The sequence below is a fragment of the Chionomys nivalis genome, chromosome 4, assembly GCF_950005125.1.
Source record: "Chionomys nivalis chromosome 4, mChiNiv1.1, whole genome shotgun sequence".
In the NCBI taxonomy this organism is placed as follows: Eukaryota; Metazoa; Chordata; class Mammalia; order Rodentia; family Cricetidae; genus Chionomys; species Chionomys nivalis.
In genome coordinates this window covers 23,907,816-23,924,061 of record NC_080089.1, presented here as the reverse complement: position 1 = coordinate 23,924,061, position 16,246 = coordinate 23,907,816, and the positions used below count along the sequence as shown (strand labels likewise).

Here is a 16,246-nt window from a genome sequence, read left to right as displayed (position 1 = left end):
ATAGATTTGGGTTGATATGGAAAGCTTCTCGAAGCATGTTTAAGAGTTAAAGCAAGAAAGGATAGCTTGTGGGTAGGTGACCACTCGTGACTTATGAATGAGATGTAAACTAGAATTTCAGATGCTGGTGTCTGGGAGGGTGCGCAAGAAATGGCTGGCGATGGCACACACCTTGTCTTGGAGTGAGTGAGCTGGGCTTGCCTGGTCACCCTTTTTGAGTGCTTTAAATTTCTTCAATCATGGGAGTGTACAATTGGAAAATGAATGTCCACGTTCTTCCTTTGGGTCCATGTGCACTAACTGTTTCTTTTGGTTTTTATAGATTTCTCTTGTGCTGTGTTTCGTGTTGATGTTTGGGAACTCAATGTTACTCACATCTTACTATGCATCCTCTTTGGTAATTATTTGGGTAAGTATTCCTGTAACTGTTTTTTAAAAAGCTTTATTTTTGAGAAGTTTGTGAATGTATACAGTGAAGTATGACCACAGATATTCCCCATATCTCCTCAGCACATCCTCCCAGCTGCAGGCTTTTTTATTGATAGCTCACTATATTCAGTTAATCTGTCTGGTCCTGTCTATTTCTGAAACAGTTTCAACTTCTCTATCATTGATTTGGAATGCGTGAGTAGCTTCTGTGGGGTCATATAAAGTGTTTATCAACTTTCTCTTTACCCGATGGAGCAGTGAAGTTCTCACTACAAAAGCAGAGAAATTAACTCAGTGACGTCACCATTGGAAAGCTCAGAGCCTCAGGTCCCCCTGTCCCTAGGTGGCTTTTTTCCTCCCCCTCAGCTCCCCTTGCGCCTGCTTTGTTCTTGAGTTCATTGCAGGAGATTTCTGTGCTTCCTGGTTTCTTTTCATCTTTCCAGTTTCAGTCTAAATCTAAAAGTTGTCTTAAATTCAGACTTTGGTGCACTTTTAGGAAATAACTCTGATTCACAGACTTTAGTATTACAGTGCTGTGCAAACCCAGTTTCCCCTTCTACCTGTGGCTCACGCACTCCAGCTGGGTCTGTGTCTTGATAACACGCACATTGCACTTCCCTGTCGGAGTGCTTTCTGACTTTTGAATAGTCATCCCTTGATTCACTTGACTTCAGGAGCCCATTAGTACATTTGGAGAGTCTTACAGCTCTGCCTCACAAGTAACTACTTTAAAATACCCATTTCCAAGACACACACATGCTTTCTCCAGCCTGAGGCACTACCTGTAGCTGATGTGTTATTTGTTACTCTGTAGCTGAAGTATATTTAGCCAGAGCCATGGGCTTGCGGTGATGCTGTTTGCAGCCCTAAACTTGGAGTTGCTACTGCTGTGCCGTGGGATTAAGATCAACAAATTCTCTAAGACGTTTTTGGCAAGTTTGAAGTCTTTTTCTCACTGGAGCTTACATAGTTTAGGATTCATGTACCTGGACAGACTTGATTTAACACAGAACTGTTCTGTTAGGACAGTAAAATCTCATGTGTAGTTCATCATATAAGTCAGGAATTTTAAGTTTAAAGGGAATCTTATGCTTTTATGAGCTATTTAAATTTCTGAATTGGTTGTATACCTCTTGGTTCATCATAGGTAAACCTGATAAGAAAAATAGAGAAGTAGGTCTTCTATATACTGATTTTCTTTTCAATTTTACATTCTCAATGACAATAGATTTTTTTAGTTTTTTTTGAGGTATACTTTGCAATCACTAACTGCGTATGTGGACATGGGGTGGCAATTGTGAAAAATCCACAAACAGAGCAAGGGACATGGATGTCGGAGAGAAATGTGCAGGGAGAAAGAGTGGGAACAGAGAGACAGGGCTGTAGATTAATTAGGATGGAGTTCATACATGCGTGAAAATGTCAAAGAACAGATTTAATTAATAAATCAATCATGTGCTGAATTTCATATTTTTCAAAGTCTCAGTTATTCAGAACAATTGTTACTTGAGTGTCTGAGTATTCATTTGTGTTTCTATTCAGGGGTTGCTGGCAGTGAAACCACAGTTGCTAAAAATGAATGTATCTGAACCTAGTTTATGGGTAAGAATAAACCTACGTGTTTTCTTCTCTAAAATACAGCATTGGTTTTGTGCTTTACTTTTTAAGGAATTATGCACACAAGGGGCCTGTTTGCTTTGCAATAAGCATATGAGGGCTCTGTCTGAAGTTTTATTTATTACCCCGTGTTTCTTCTGAGGACAACCATGTGTGACAACCCACTGTAGGTGTCGAGCTGGAGTTCTTGTTTACACCTCTGATAAGACAGAAATACATTTTGCTAGGAAGGTCCTCTGTTTTCAGCTTTATTTTTAGCTATAATAACCCTTGGTTTTTGAACAATGTGCTTTTAGAAGACGTTCCCTTGGGGACTAGTATTGCTAACATGGGTAAAGCATGTATTCCGTTCACTGCTCCGGGCTACAGAAGGTGGAAGAAAGTTTGTTTTATTTATTTTTCTTTTGTAGGTTATCCAAGGGTGTTGTTGGTTATGTGGAACTGTTACACTCAAGTATTTGACTTCCAGAATCTTCGGCATTGCAGATGATGTAAGTGTATTGTTGCTTAAAATGGAAAAACTTGAAAAGTATCCAATAGGCAGGGAGTAAATTAGTGGCATTATTAGAGTGTAATTTCTTAAGCTGTATTCTAAGGTGAAGTAAATATTATTTTCTCTTTTTAATACAAGAAATAAAATCACAAAAATGTGATTATATATAGAGTTTGAATCTCCAGAATTAACACAGCCCCCTTTTTAGTTTATTTCTATGTCACAGAGATGTAGAAAATGTCAAACAAGAACTCTGGACATTAAGGCCTAACATTTAAGGCATGTACAGCCATTTTCTGACTTCTTTATGGTCTCTTTTTAAAACCAAAGAGACAGTGTCTTCACCGTCATGGATGGAGATCTGCCTCCCCACCCTCGCTGTGGTCAGTTCTTGTGGGATGTTTGTTCAGATGCCACTGTTCACAGTTAGAGCCAGGTTAGACTTAAGAAATTTTTTTTTTTGTTTGGCTAGGAGAGAGAATAAAATGATAATGTTTGTGATTTATTATCTTAAGGCTTCTTATGAATAGTTGCTTTATTTGTTTCTCTATATGTGCATGTGTATTCATGGTACCTGCGTGGGTGCCCCAAAATGAACAGAACTGGACGCGAGCTATCATCTCTCTCTACTTCACTGTCTTGAGGCAAGGTCTCCCATGCACCTGAAGCTAGACGGTAGCCAGCAAGCCCCAGTGATCCTCCTGTCTCACCCTTGGCAACGCTGGGCGTATAGGCAGGCTAATCTTATGCTTTGGCTTTCTCAAGCCACCCCCTGGCCTCACTTGCTTACTTTGTTTTGATGTTGTGATCCGCACATTCTAAGTTAGGTACTTCCAGCAATTATAATAATACAAAAGATAATGAAGGCTATGGCAAGTAAGAGTATAAGTTCAGCATTCTACAGGAGCACACAGGAGGAGAATTAGGAATTGACCAGAAGTCATCTGTCCAGATGACAGCGGAAGGGTGATGGAGTTGGATGCAGAACGTAGGAAGAAGGGGAGACAATAGCTCCGGTGCAGGTGTGTGGACTCTGCTTCCTTCCTGTTGGAAGACAAACTAATAACACAGTGGTTCAGACTGAAGGCACTGTTGACATTTTTGCGTAGCCCGATATTCTAATGATCTGGAATGACTGTCAGTGCAGATCTCCACACAAGAGATGACATAAGCATGTGAATGCCTCTAGGACTGAAGCAGAGAGCAGCACCAGTGGCTCCTGCATTCTTAATGTGCTGCTGCTCAAGAAGCAGGGGCTCGGCCCCCAGCCCTGGAAAGGGCTGTCTCTTTCCTTCTTCACTCACTGTCCTTCGGGGGGAGCCTGTGTCTGTCCCTTCACCTGCCAGTTCTCTTTAGTCTGAGAAGCTAGCAGCTGTTAGGGTTCAAGTATTTGAACTTTGCAAGTTTTCTGTAGGTCTCATTTTGTCATGAATGAGGTGAATCCTGGAGCTTTCAAAACAAAACAAAGACAAGCAAGCAACAAAACCCACTTACCCTTCAAAGGAAAGTCTTCTTAGCCGAGTTTAAGAGTTTGTCAGGTTGGAATGGCCATGCCTCGCCTGTGATCTTACAGTTTGTCTAAATTAAGGGGCTTACTGAGTGTAGCATGGGGTCAGTGCTTAAGAAGCGTTCGTTAGTGTTGTCGTGGTTATTGTTGTAATTGATTGTGTGCACACACGCACACAATCTTCTTCCTCTGTGGACTCACTGGTGGGTACTTAGGTTGCTAGGTTGGGGGATTGTCCTGCAGTGTACTGAGTTGTGAATAAATAACTCTTCATTAGTTAATTTTTAATGGTGGGTCTAGAGATTACAATACATATCTTTATTTAAACAATCTTGAGGTTAAATCTGATTCCTCTCCCTTTGTGCCATTGTTGTCATACATTGGATATCCGTGTTAGTGCCAAGAGCATGAGTTTTGATCATTGATTTATGCGCTCTTATATCTTAAATGAAGAGAAAAAAAAACAAAGGGGGTTTATATTGCCTTTGTATTTCGCAGCATTTTCCATCCTTTTTATTTCCCTTTCTTTCTTGTGCTTGAGGAGGCTTGTATACTCTGAACCTTTAGGACTCCATTTTCTAATTTCTCATAAGCCAGGTCTCTTAACAGTAGGTTCTGTCCACCTTCATTTCTATTTCCGTGTTTAGGCTTTTTGTTGTGGTTTCTCATTTTGCGGTTGCAGAGTTGTTTGTGGACTGTAGTTTCTTTAAAACTTCTGGTCTTTATTATTTCTAAGAAGGCAATCAATATTTATATATATATTAATAAAATCATGTCTTTCCTGCCTTCCATGCCCCTTTTCTTGCTCCCTGAAAGTCTACACTGCCTTCTGTCTATCAGCTGTGGGTTTGTAGAATACTTGGGCTCTCTTGGATCATGTGTCTGCTTTCCAGTTCTCCAGGAGTGTGAAAATGTCCTTATGCCTTAGATGGTTGTCTCATCTCTAGGTTCTCACTGTAGCATTCACAGCTAGTCTGCCTATCTTCAGTTCCTGTCACTGGGATTGAAGCTGTAGTTTTTCACAGGAAGGCTTTCATCTCTCATTCTTCTACTGGTGCTGATGATAGCACAGGTGTTTGTAATCAGCTCCAAATCAAGTTTTTGACATTGGGCCCACCACCCCCATAGAGACCCTGCCATTATTGACCCAGCAAGCTGGAGTATCCATGATGATAGACGGGACAGCCTAGGCACGAGTGCCACACACTCCATTTCTTCACAGTTTGTTTTCATCAGAAAATACAGCGTGGTAGTTGTTAGACTAGAAGACTGTGATGTGGTTGTTTGTGACACTTTTGTTGTGTTGTCGTTGTCCTGGGGAATTTCTGACCCTCTCTTCCATGTCCACATTCTCTGACATTTAACCCTGACCCAGTGTTGGACTTCTGAAGCCAATCTGATTCGCTCATTGTGTTATTCTGTAGGCGGAGTTTCTCTCTGTCCTCATACCTGCTCCCAAATAATCACTCCGAGACTTATTATTAATTATAAATGCTTGGCCATTAGCTTAGGCTTGTTTTTAGCTAGCTCTTAGAACATCTCATTTCTCTTCATCTGTGTGCTGCCCCGAGGCTCGTTACCTCATGTCCACACTTCCCATCCTGCTCGTTCTGTGTCTCCTTCTGTCTCCTGAGACTCTGCCCTGCTTCCTCCCAGCATCCTCTGTCTGGCTGTCCCACCTATACCTCCTGACTGGCTACCAGCCACTCAACTCTTTTATTAAGCCAATCAGAAGGTGCCTTGGCAAAGACACATCTTCATAGTGTCCCAAAATATTATTCCATAATCTTGTTCTTTCTTAATAGTTCTGAGTTTGGTAGGCTAGTATTTTAGGATATTTACCTTTAATCATGAAAGGTATTAATCATAGTTTTTCTTACTTAATGATTTTGTCTTCAGGGCAGTGGTAACTTCCTGTATTTTTAAAGATGAGTTCATTCTCCTACTTTCAGAGAACATTTGAATGGAACTGACATTTCCCCCTTAAATGTAGATAGAGAGCAACACTGAAGCCTACAGCACTCAGGATTTTCAGTGTGAGGAGGGTTGCAGTCCTAACTCGACTTCCTTAGGAACTTAGCCATCTGACTGGAGCTTTGACGGGTGTGCTCAGGGCTGCTTTGCACATTCTTTGTTTGCGACCGAGTGGCGCATGCTTTCAGAATTGCACATGCAAATTTTATATATGTACATATATTGGGAATGGTCTTTTATTGTTAAACAATTAAGTTTTCAACTTTTCTAACTTGACAGGTAACATTGTATGTGTATACCATGTACAGCCTCATGTGGGGAAGCTTTCGTGCATGGCGGGATGCTAGAAAGCAGCCTTTCTTCAGATAACTTCGCAGTTATTGTTTTGTTCTTGTTGTTTTGTGGCCAGAGCTCGTCACATTCATTCTCTGCATTTGCAGTGGAATGCAAAAGGGTCGCTGGTGTCAGTTACCTGATGTGCAGTAGGTCTGCTGGTTATTCCTACCTAACCGTAGCTGTGTGTCCTCTGACCACCTCCCCTCACTTCATCTTCTCCCACCCTCTTTATAACCACTCTTCTTTTGAGATTAATTTTATAGAGCCCATTTGTAAGATCAAGCACGTAGGAAAATGTGTGACCCTTTTGCTTTTACCACTCTTATTTTCTGGTAAATTTGTCTTAATGATTCCTGAAAGTAGTGCTTTTTGTATACCTTATAAATTTGCTTTTTGTGACTTTCTGCGTGATCTAAAGGTTATTGAATTTTGGCCTATTTAGTGTCCAGTCAGAAGGACTGCTGAAGCCATTCCCAGATATTTTCTGGTTTTACTGCTTTTATGATTAAAAAATTTTATATGAAATTTCAACATGCTGTTATGACATGCTACATATAAATACTTAATATTTTTACTGTGCTTGAGGAAAATGTGTATGTTCTTCCTGTAAAGTTTATAGTCTTTATTTATGGACTAATTATATTATGCTAATTTATGTTGAATCTTCTCTTCTCTTGCTCCTCTGCTGCTGTCAGATTCATAGGCACACACTTGGCTCTCTGGTAGTCGACATGCGGGATGTGTCGTCGGCTTTGCTCTTCACTCACAAGCACATAGTATTGTCTTTTCACAGGTTTCCCTGCATCTCTGTGTGGTTTTTGTCTTGAATTTTGTATTTCGTTAGTGTGTTTCAGGGAAGCGGCAGGGGTGGGGGGATTCTTTCTTTCCACTGTGGTCTGGGACCACACTCTGTTCATCAGTTTGCATGGCAAGTTCCTTTTCCTGAATCTCCCCAGCCTTGAACTTAGTTCTGTGAGATGCCATGGCTGCTACCCTAGGATTTTGTTTCAAACTTATGTTGTTTATTTTCTTTTATGCTTTGTGTGGTTTATCTTTTGTAGACAACATAATATTGTATTTGTTCCCGTAAGTCAGTTTGAGCATCTGCCCTCTAATTAGATAATTTAAGCTCTTTGTGTAAATGGCAGTTGCCTTTTGGTAGGAAATTTTTTTTCATTTTATTTGGGATTTGTTTCCTTGGGCCGTTTCAGAGGCCACATAACTACCCTTCCACCTTCCTAAGTGTATCCGCCTGCCTCTTCTCTCCACAGCTTGTGCGTCGTCACAGTTCCCATCCTTTCTGCTCCACTCTCACAAGCTCCTGTGGTCCAAGGCCATAGGCAAAATCGTCTCTTCTCCTAGGCTTTGCTGTTTTAGATAATTGTTAACTTGAAAGTTTGGTGAACATCATATGCCCTCAAACCTTCCTTTCTCGTTTATAGAGTGGGACTGCACACAAGCCCTTCCTGACTGACTGTCAGAAGGTGCCTTTTATGCCAGTTCCTCCCATGCCTGCTGCCTTTAAACTGTCTGCTAAGTCCCTTCCCACATTCGGACTCAGCCTCCTCTCTGTCCTCCAGACCTGGCTTCCTATGTGGTTGTCAGAAATCTTAAGAGTTCCTAGGCTCATTCCTCCTGGGGGAGAGCAAGATGGGGCTGGGGAACTGTTTTTTTCCAGGTTTAGCGCCAGGATTAGAAAAACTCAGGGGTAAAAGCCTTGGGCATTGAGTGGGCAGTAGTAGACATTGGTAGGAAGCTTTGGGATTTGTCACTTGCTGGCAGAACAGGCGACACAGCTGTGAGGTTGGAGGAACAGAACAGAACTTTCTTTAACATAAAAGCCCAGATTTGGAACAATGGACTTTTTCATACAGTGAAAACTATTTTTAGATACTGTTAAGATTAAAATGCAATGCATAATTGTGATGTTTGGTTTAGTATAATGATTCCTGACCTGATTTCTTTCTAGGCTCATATTGGGAACTTACTAACGTCAAAATTCTTTAGTTACAAGGATTTTGATACCTTACTATATACTTGTGCAGCAGAGTTTGACTTCATGGAAAGGGAGGTAAGCTCTGATTTCCAGTGTTGTTCCCTGGACTTCAACCCTTTTCTTTTTCACAAAGCATGCCCTGCTGTTTCAGGTCCACACTCAGCTTAGAGGAAGAAGTCCAGCAGCCTAATGCAAGCCTTCCCATTTTGTAGTTATTTATGACCTTTTCCGTGTTGATAATTTGGAAATATGCATTCAGAATACCCACAGTGCTTGGATGAGTGAGCACAGGCATTTCCAATAGCCTCTTTTCAGAGACAGCATTACACAGTTCAGTCAGGCTCTCAGGCTCGTACGCTTCCACTTACTGTGTGCATATTTGAATGATCTCATTGCATTTAAATATCATTAAGCACAAGTTTTTCATAGCTGACATTTCTCTTTTGAAAATTTGATTCAGATATTTGATGTTTATGGGAAAGCCTGAGAGTGGGTAGTGGTTTGTGGGACAGCATCTTGCAGTGGGAATGAATGGTCTTGAACGAACACATCTTACTCATTGTGTTACAGTCTACTAGCTTCTAGTAGTATACTGCAAACAGATACTGTGAAGATAAAATGAGATTTCACATACTAAAGTACTTTGATCTCTTAAGTGAAATATTATTTCAATACTTCTTGAGGTAGTTTGTTTCAACAAGCATGTTTATATTAGCCTCAGAAGCCCCATCCATGTTGAATTCCTTTATTGCTGTTTACACGTGATGCATTTTCCTCTAAGGCTATATCTGTGGGAATGCACTAAACTGGCCATTACTTTATTGACATATTCATCGCTCCAGTACTCCCACTCCGGTAATTCTGTGTCCCGAGTGCCAGGCCAGCAGCCTTCAGTGTAGACTTGTCTGTTTTTAGTCACGTGTACCTTGATGACCTTAACTGCATCTTGGCCCTCATTTATCCTATTTATGCTGTTGATTCATAATAGCTGATAAAAACTAAACAAATGATAGTGAGAAAAATCAAAGGGAAAATGTCTTCAGATACCGGTTGAGAGGAAATCTAGACTCTTCGTCGAAGTGGTAATGGGAATAGAGGTGAAGATACGCAGAGAAGTGATATGTTGTAGGAGGCCCGGAGACCACAGAGACTGTCATGCTTGCATCTGTAACCCCCGAGTTTTCGTTGCCCATCTAGTGAGATATATTGTGTACTGAGGCATGGCATGACTCCATTCAGCTTAAACAGAAAGTCAGGCTCTTGTATATATTCCTGTCTCCATGTGTGTCTGGGTGTGTCTGGATTTAGGGACAGTGCTGCCAGGCAGCTGAGTGTCTGTCACTTGAGGGAGTGTAACACAATTCCAAACTGACCTGGAAAGATGCTTAAAACGTGTAATGGAGTAAACAAGAAGACCTTACCTGTGATTAACTCACAAAAGTGAAAGAGCAACATCCTGACCAGGCCTCGAGTGGGACATAATTGAGAAGCTCACAGGACTGTGTTACTAAATACATTTCTATAAATTTATTGTGTAGATTTGTGTGTTAGAAGAAGAAATGCAGTGGCTAAGAATATACATAAAATGTATACAGTAGCTTCTTCCCTGTAAATAATTACTGTGTGCTTGGGATGAATAGTTAGGTCTTTAGTTAGACAAGTAGTGTGTGAAGAGAAGAATCTATAGTTGTCTTTCACGCGAGTTTTGCAAACTGTATTTTTAGTGTTTTCAACTCAGCATTGATGAAATGTGTTTCTATGGAAACGTGCTTTAGTTTCAGTGATGGGAGTCAGTGGATAGGTCGGCCTCTTTGGTGGATGAATGTTTGTATTTCTCTCCCTGTGCTTCTAGAAATTCACCCATTTCATCATTTGAAAAGAAGTTTTGTTTCACTAAAACATTTCCTTCTAACAAATACCCTTCAATTTTAGACTCCCCTGAGATACACAAAGACACTGCTGCTTCCTGTTGTTCTCATCGTGTTCGCTGCAATCGTCAGAAAGGTGCGCATGCCACAAGATGCTTCTCAGAATTAAATGTGTTCTTGTTTTTGTATACACAATAATATTTGCTACACAATAATAGGATAGTTTTGTACTGAAGTTTTGAAACATTCTGTATTTTCTTACTGATGGCCTTTGATGAGTGCTTAGAGATCTTAAAGATACTCTGCTCCCTGCTAGCCTAAAATAGACCAGGAAAGAATAGTTTAGGTTCTTATCATGCATTTTAAAAGTCATGTCTATTATTGACTGGATTTTAATGTTGAGTAATATTTCTAAAATATTTAATATTTAACTTTTTATATGATATATGAGCAATTTTCTGTTACTTTTGAATGAGATTTATTATTAATAAAAAAGAAAAATTGGGAAAGTGCAGTATATTAATGAAGTGGATAACATGTTTAGGCTCCAAGTTTCCTTTGATAATGAAATTCTAAGCCCTGTGTAAACTAAGCCTGAGAAATACCAGTCTTCTATGAAGAAAAGCCGGCATGAAACTGTTTCTTAAGTAGCTTGTGAAGGCTGTAACTACATGAGACCTAAGAGATAAGATTAGCGTGCAATCGAAGAAGAGATGCCAAAGCCTCGCAATTTATTGATCTCTAGTGATTTGTGCTAACACAATGTATTTATCTGTGGGATATTCTGTTTTGTGATTACCGTTCACATTGTATTTGTACTGTGCTTCGTACTCCCTCATAGCATATTTGGATGTGTCACTCATCCAAGTAAACAGACACTGCCCTGGAAGATGAAGGACGTTAGTAGCTCCCTTTGTGCCCATTGTCTCACTAGACTCGGTCTTAACCCCCTCCTGCAGACACCTGCTGGCACTCAGCTTTGGACTCCACTTGTTTCGGCTTCTGTCACTTTACTCAGTTTTGTTGTGTGCCAGGTTCTGCACCCCATCTTCACTTGGGATGCCCTGTGATTCATACATAATTATCCTCAAAAATGACCAGATTCTGACCGTCAAGAACCTGTCCAAAGACTGCAGTGACCAGGCATGATAGCTTACACCTTTAATCTTTGCACCTGGGAGGCAGAGGCAGGTGGATATCTGTGGGTTCTAGACTGTTCTGGTCTGTGTACTGAGTTGTAGGCCAGCTAGAGCTACACAGTAAGATGAGACTCGGCTCAATAAAACAGAACAAAAAACGGCAGCTTTGATGGCAAGATGTGATGGAATATAGCAGTCAGGTGAATGAAGCCGCACTCTTTAGTTTGAAGAGCAAATGGTTCAAGTAGAAGCTGGGTAATTATTTTCAAATATTTAAAAGCCCACATTTGGAAACTATGACTATGCTCCTTTTGGTACGTTGGAAATATGGTCATTGATAGGATTTTTGGCCGGAAATGCTAAGACCAGTCAGGAGAGTATAAGAGCCTGGGCAGCAGCCCAGTGGTTCCTCCAAGGGTTTAACTAGGGCGTGTGCAAGCTGCTGTGTCTGAGCCACTTCTACAGTTCTGTGTCCACCACCTCCATGGTAGGGGAGGAGCGGGAGTGTCAGGACCAGCAGTGCTTCTTAATGTTTGTCCCCTCAGGAAGGTCATTTCATCCTTTTGAGCCTTTTGCCCACATCCTAAATGGGGCATTGTAATTTTCCTAACAGGATGCTTAAAGTATCACCATCAAGGACTGTGGTAGTACAGATAATGCTGAAATTATTATTTTCTGAGTTGTCTCTCATCTCCGTACTTATTATATTTCTGTTAAGAGCCTTGATATCTGTTTTCTTTATAACAGCTCTTCTAAAGTCTTTAAAATCCATTTTCAGATTATTAGTGATATTTGGGGTGTCATGGCTAAACAACAGACACATCTAAGGTAAATATGCACTTAATTTTCTTACTTCCACTTATTGACTGTTTATTGCAGTATTTACTTGTGTGCTTACATGTTTTACACTTCACATGTGGTGTTTTCCATTGGCACCATTCCCCTTCCTCTCTGTGTGCACCCGTCAGGCTCACTCAGAGAAGTCTGACCGTGACACCCACATCCTCTTTCCTAGGGGGACATGACTTTGCCGGTTCAGCAGAGAAAATTGATTATTCTGTATGGAGGCCAATAGGTTCTCATATTTGAGAAATAAACAGGGAAATATAAAACTAGATCCATTCCTCATTTTTTTTTTTACTTAACTTCCCTATTAAGCAATTTTGAAACATAGGTAACCCAATGTACCTAGAAATTGACAAAGAGAGGTACTTGTAATTGAAGAAGTGACAGGTCTTTTCAGCAGGATGCAGCACTTACATGCTGGGAAGGTTGACATCATCAGCCAGAAGTACTTGTTTGATGAAGTTGCTAGAAGTATTATGAAAGGAAAAGGACAGTTACAGCAAATATTCACGATATGTGACTCAGGATTGATGACAGCCAAGGACATATAAAGAACCTAGAAAAATTAATAGGAAAGTTTTCAGACACACTAGAAAGTGAATTGAAGACACAGAAAAGGGAACCAAATGAAGAGTGAGTTTACCTTTTCCCTCTCCACCACACTTATGTCCCTGGAACCTTCTTGTGCCCTGACTCTGGGCCTTGCAGGAGTTGAGCCCTTTGCCCATAATTGGTTTCTTGCATTCCTTACAGCCTGACTCTTTCCATAGCCATTGGGAAAGAGTGATGGTTGAAAGGGTGAGTATTTACACCTGACACCTAGAGGCCCAGAAAGCCCTAAAGTCTTGGTGATTGAGACATTTTGAACAAAATGAAAGTCTTTCTACTTACCAGATTAGTAATGATTGTTAATATTCAGTGCTTGCACAACTGGGAGAAATGGGCTATAGTTGGCTGAGGCAGGAAGCCATACAGTGGGCCTGCTCTTCAAGTCAGCAGTTCCCTGAGTACAGGTACTTGCTGTGGAAGTGTTCACATGAATGGAGACAGTGGTCAAAGGATGCATAGCATAATGTTATGTGTAATGTGGAAAGTTAGCATGGTCAAAATATGTATTAGTACAAAATGAAATTACGGTCCAGGTTTATACCAGGTTTATAGTGAAGTGTTTTACCATCTTTATGAAAATAGTTCAATCGTATATCGTTTTTTTTTCAAAAGCCAAACAATATACATATATGACAGCTATACTGTTAAGCAGTATGTGCGTGCATTTTCTCTTATAACTTGAGTATCCTCACCTTTCCACCATTCCCTTAGCTCCAGAACTCTGCTAACATACAGCAGAGTCTTTTGTGTCATTTAGAAATTGTTGGCTATAACTATGCCTTGCTTGTCCCTGTGTGGATAGGCAGAAAAGGGGAAATGTTTCTAGTATAGAATGTCAAAATTTCTATTCATCTGAGGTAATTTTTTTAGAAGCGTTTGGAGAAGCCTCAAAGTTAGAACCATACCATACAACTCTGGAAAAGGAAAGTAGAACTTTTCAAGGAAACTAGAAGTGCTCCTGAAGAACAGCTTTGCTACAGAGGGTTCAGAAAACCTAAGCTTAGTGGGTTTCAGTTCAGTAGGGCTGAAGCTCTCTGTGGAAAAGGGAATGGCATGTTGACATTTCATTTACATGAGAAGAAAAGGCGTGCCATTATAAAATAGAGCAGGGAAGAGAAAGAGGCACGTTTTAATTTGGATGTGATCACCATTAAGTTCTCTATTCAATACCTGAAGATAGAGGAGAGTAGGCATGGCCCATGGAGAAACTGCCTCAGCCTGGAGGTCATCCTGGGTGCAGGCTTGGCTGATGGGAGTACTGGGCTTGGCTTCCATGCCATCTGTAGGGCGACTGTAGTCTGTTAATACTGTGAGGGGAGCTCAGGAAATAGAGGGTGAGTTTTTACTAGGAATGAATGAAGAAGGGGCATTCCACCTCTTCACACTTGATCAGTGCATTTGTTGAAATCTTTGCGTGCACATCTGTTGAGACTAGATTCCCAAATTAGATTATGTTCTGCCTAGGTTGGCGAGAATGATCACTGGTACAGATGTTCATCTGTGTTCAAGCCTTGGGAACAGCTCGGAATTCTCTGTCAGAAAGTTTCCAGTCCAGCCGGGCAGTGGTGGCGCATGCCTTTAATCCCAGCACTTGGGAGGCAGAGGCAGGCGGATCTCTGTGAGTCGAGACCAGCCTGGTCTACAAGAGCTAGTTCCAGGACAGGCTCCAAAACCACAGAGAAACCCTGTCTCAAAACCAAAAAAAAAGAAAGAAAGTTTCCAGACCCCTCCATCCCTCAGCATCTTGTCTTAGAAGCTGTAAGCTTTGGTTCTGCTCGTAGGTCCATATACTAACAGTATGCAGATCTTGTGATTATCATATTTAGAATTCTATCCAGACTTATGGTTATCTCTTCCCACACTTAGCTCTGTATCACCATTGCCTCTCTGACTCTGCCTCTAACCCCTCACCTCACATCAACCACTCCTCTCTTAGTCTTTGCCTTCTCTCCTCTCCAAGCACACTGTCTTCATGGCTGGCCCAGCAGAACCTCCCTACAATGGACTTTTTGATCCGTCTGCTTTTTGCCCACTGTGCCCCCGCCCCCCGGTCTCTCCCATCTCTGAGCCCACTCAAATATCACTCAGGGGTGGTGTGCCTGAGGATCAGGTGCCTCTCTGGGCACTCATGTGCCTGCGTCTTCTCTGCAGTTCTGGTCACTGTGACACAGAGTCTTATCCCACCCCTTATTTTCCCTTTGACTTACATGTAAACTGAGAGGATAAGGATTGTTTTGTTTTGTCACCCCTCTATCTCCTGAGTGTTCAGTACTCAAGGAACTTGAATAGGTGGATGAATAGATCCATAGATCTGTACCCTGGTCTCTTGCAGGTCTGTCTCATTTTAATGTAGAAGGGCAAGTGAAGTGATATGCAAAATACAAGTGTGAATTCTGTCTCCTCTGAGAAGGGCGGTGCCATAGGCATGACCATGGGGTGGGCACTGGTGTACCATACAAGCTTTCCTGGCTTGAGGGGTCAGTTAGCCTGTGACCAGGTCACTGCACTCAGGAGAGAACAAGGAGGAGGTAGCTGTGCAGGGAGAGAAGTGGGGCCCTGGAGGACTTATGTTGCAGATGGTGAATTGAGAGTCAGAGGAATTGCAGAGGAACCTCATCCATTTTAGACTTTGAAGCAAAGGAGTAGGTGGCTGACTGGCCCTTTTTATAACTGCTCTTCTTGCTACTGTGAGAATTGATGATGGGCAGGGAAAGATGAGGGCGGGACTTGTCAGTCTCTAAACACATATCCAGGGGGAAAAATAAAGGAGAACGTTCAAACAATGCCAAGGGCAGATTTGTTGTCTGCCTGAGAAGACTGTGCGTGCGACTGCCGTGGCCTTGCCGTCTCTGGCGCAGCACTAGCACAAAGAGCTCAGGGTTCACCAGGGGACGAGGCAGAACTCTTCACCTAACGCCTCAAGTGAGCTGGGGTGTACGCCATATGATTATTGCCATAGTAAATGTGTACCTAGTCAGACACACGTTGTCATTTTTCAAACAGTCTTACATGGTTGTATACTAGTATTGGGATAAAACTTTTAATTATTTTGATTTGCTTATATGTGTGTGGGAGGAATATTATAGAAGTTGTTAAAAGCTCATATGTGTAGATAAAAGTACAAATAAAGCGAGCAAGTGCCTCAGTAATGAGTCGGTTGTTTTTCCATTTCAGAAAACACCAATTTGATCACGGAGAGGTAAATATTTAACATACATACATATATACATATATATATATGTGTGTGTGTGAGTGTGTGTGTGTGTGTGTGGAGTTTGTTTTGCAGAGCTAGTATCTAAGTTTATTGGCATTTATCATTAATTTATCTACTTTTTTTGTGGGAATGTTACAGGCTGATTGGGTACCTCTTTTGCTGAAATAAAGACTTTGGTCTGTGAGTAAGCCTTACAGTAATAGCAGTTTCTGGAGCCC

At 41.3% G+C, this 16,246-nt stretch overlaps 1 protein-coding gene across 3 annotated transcripts in view; it reads left to right on the top strand.

Annotated features, from left to right (window-relative positions):
- Positions 1-16,246, top strand: part of Dpy19l1 (dpy-19 like C-mannosyltransferase 1) — a 95,121-nt gene that overhangs the window by 69,307 nt on the left and 9,568 nt on the right. For all 3 annotated transcript variants that reach the window (XM_057768218.1, XM_057768219.1, XM_057768217.1), the window contains exons 11-17: positions 323-409; positions 1,972-2,031; positions 2,457-2,537; positions 8,326-8,427; positions 10,285-10,356; positions 12,138-12,187; positions 15,989-16,013. In XM_057768218.1, the coding sequence (XP_057624201.1) occupies positions 323-409; positions 1,972-2,031; positions 2,457-2,537; positions 8,326-8,427; positions 10,285-10,356; positions 12,138-12,187; positions 15,989-16,013 (477 nt within the window). The remainder of the gene's footprint in view (positions 1-322; positions 410-1,971; positions 2,032-2,456; positions 2,538-8,325; positions 8,428-10,284; positions 10,357-12,137; positions 12,188-15,988; positions 16,014-16,246) is intronic.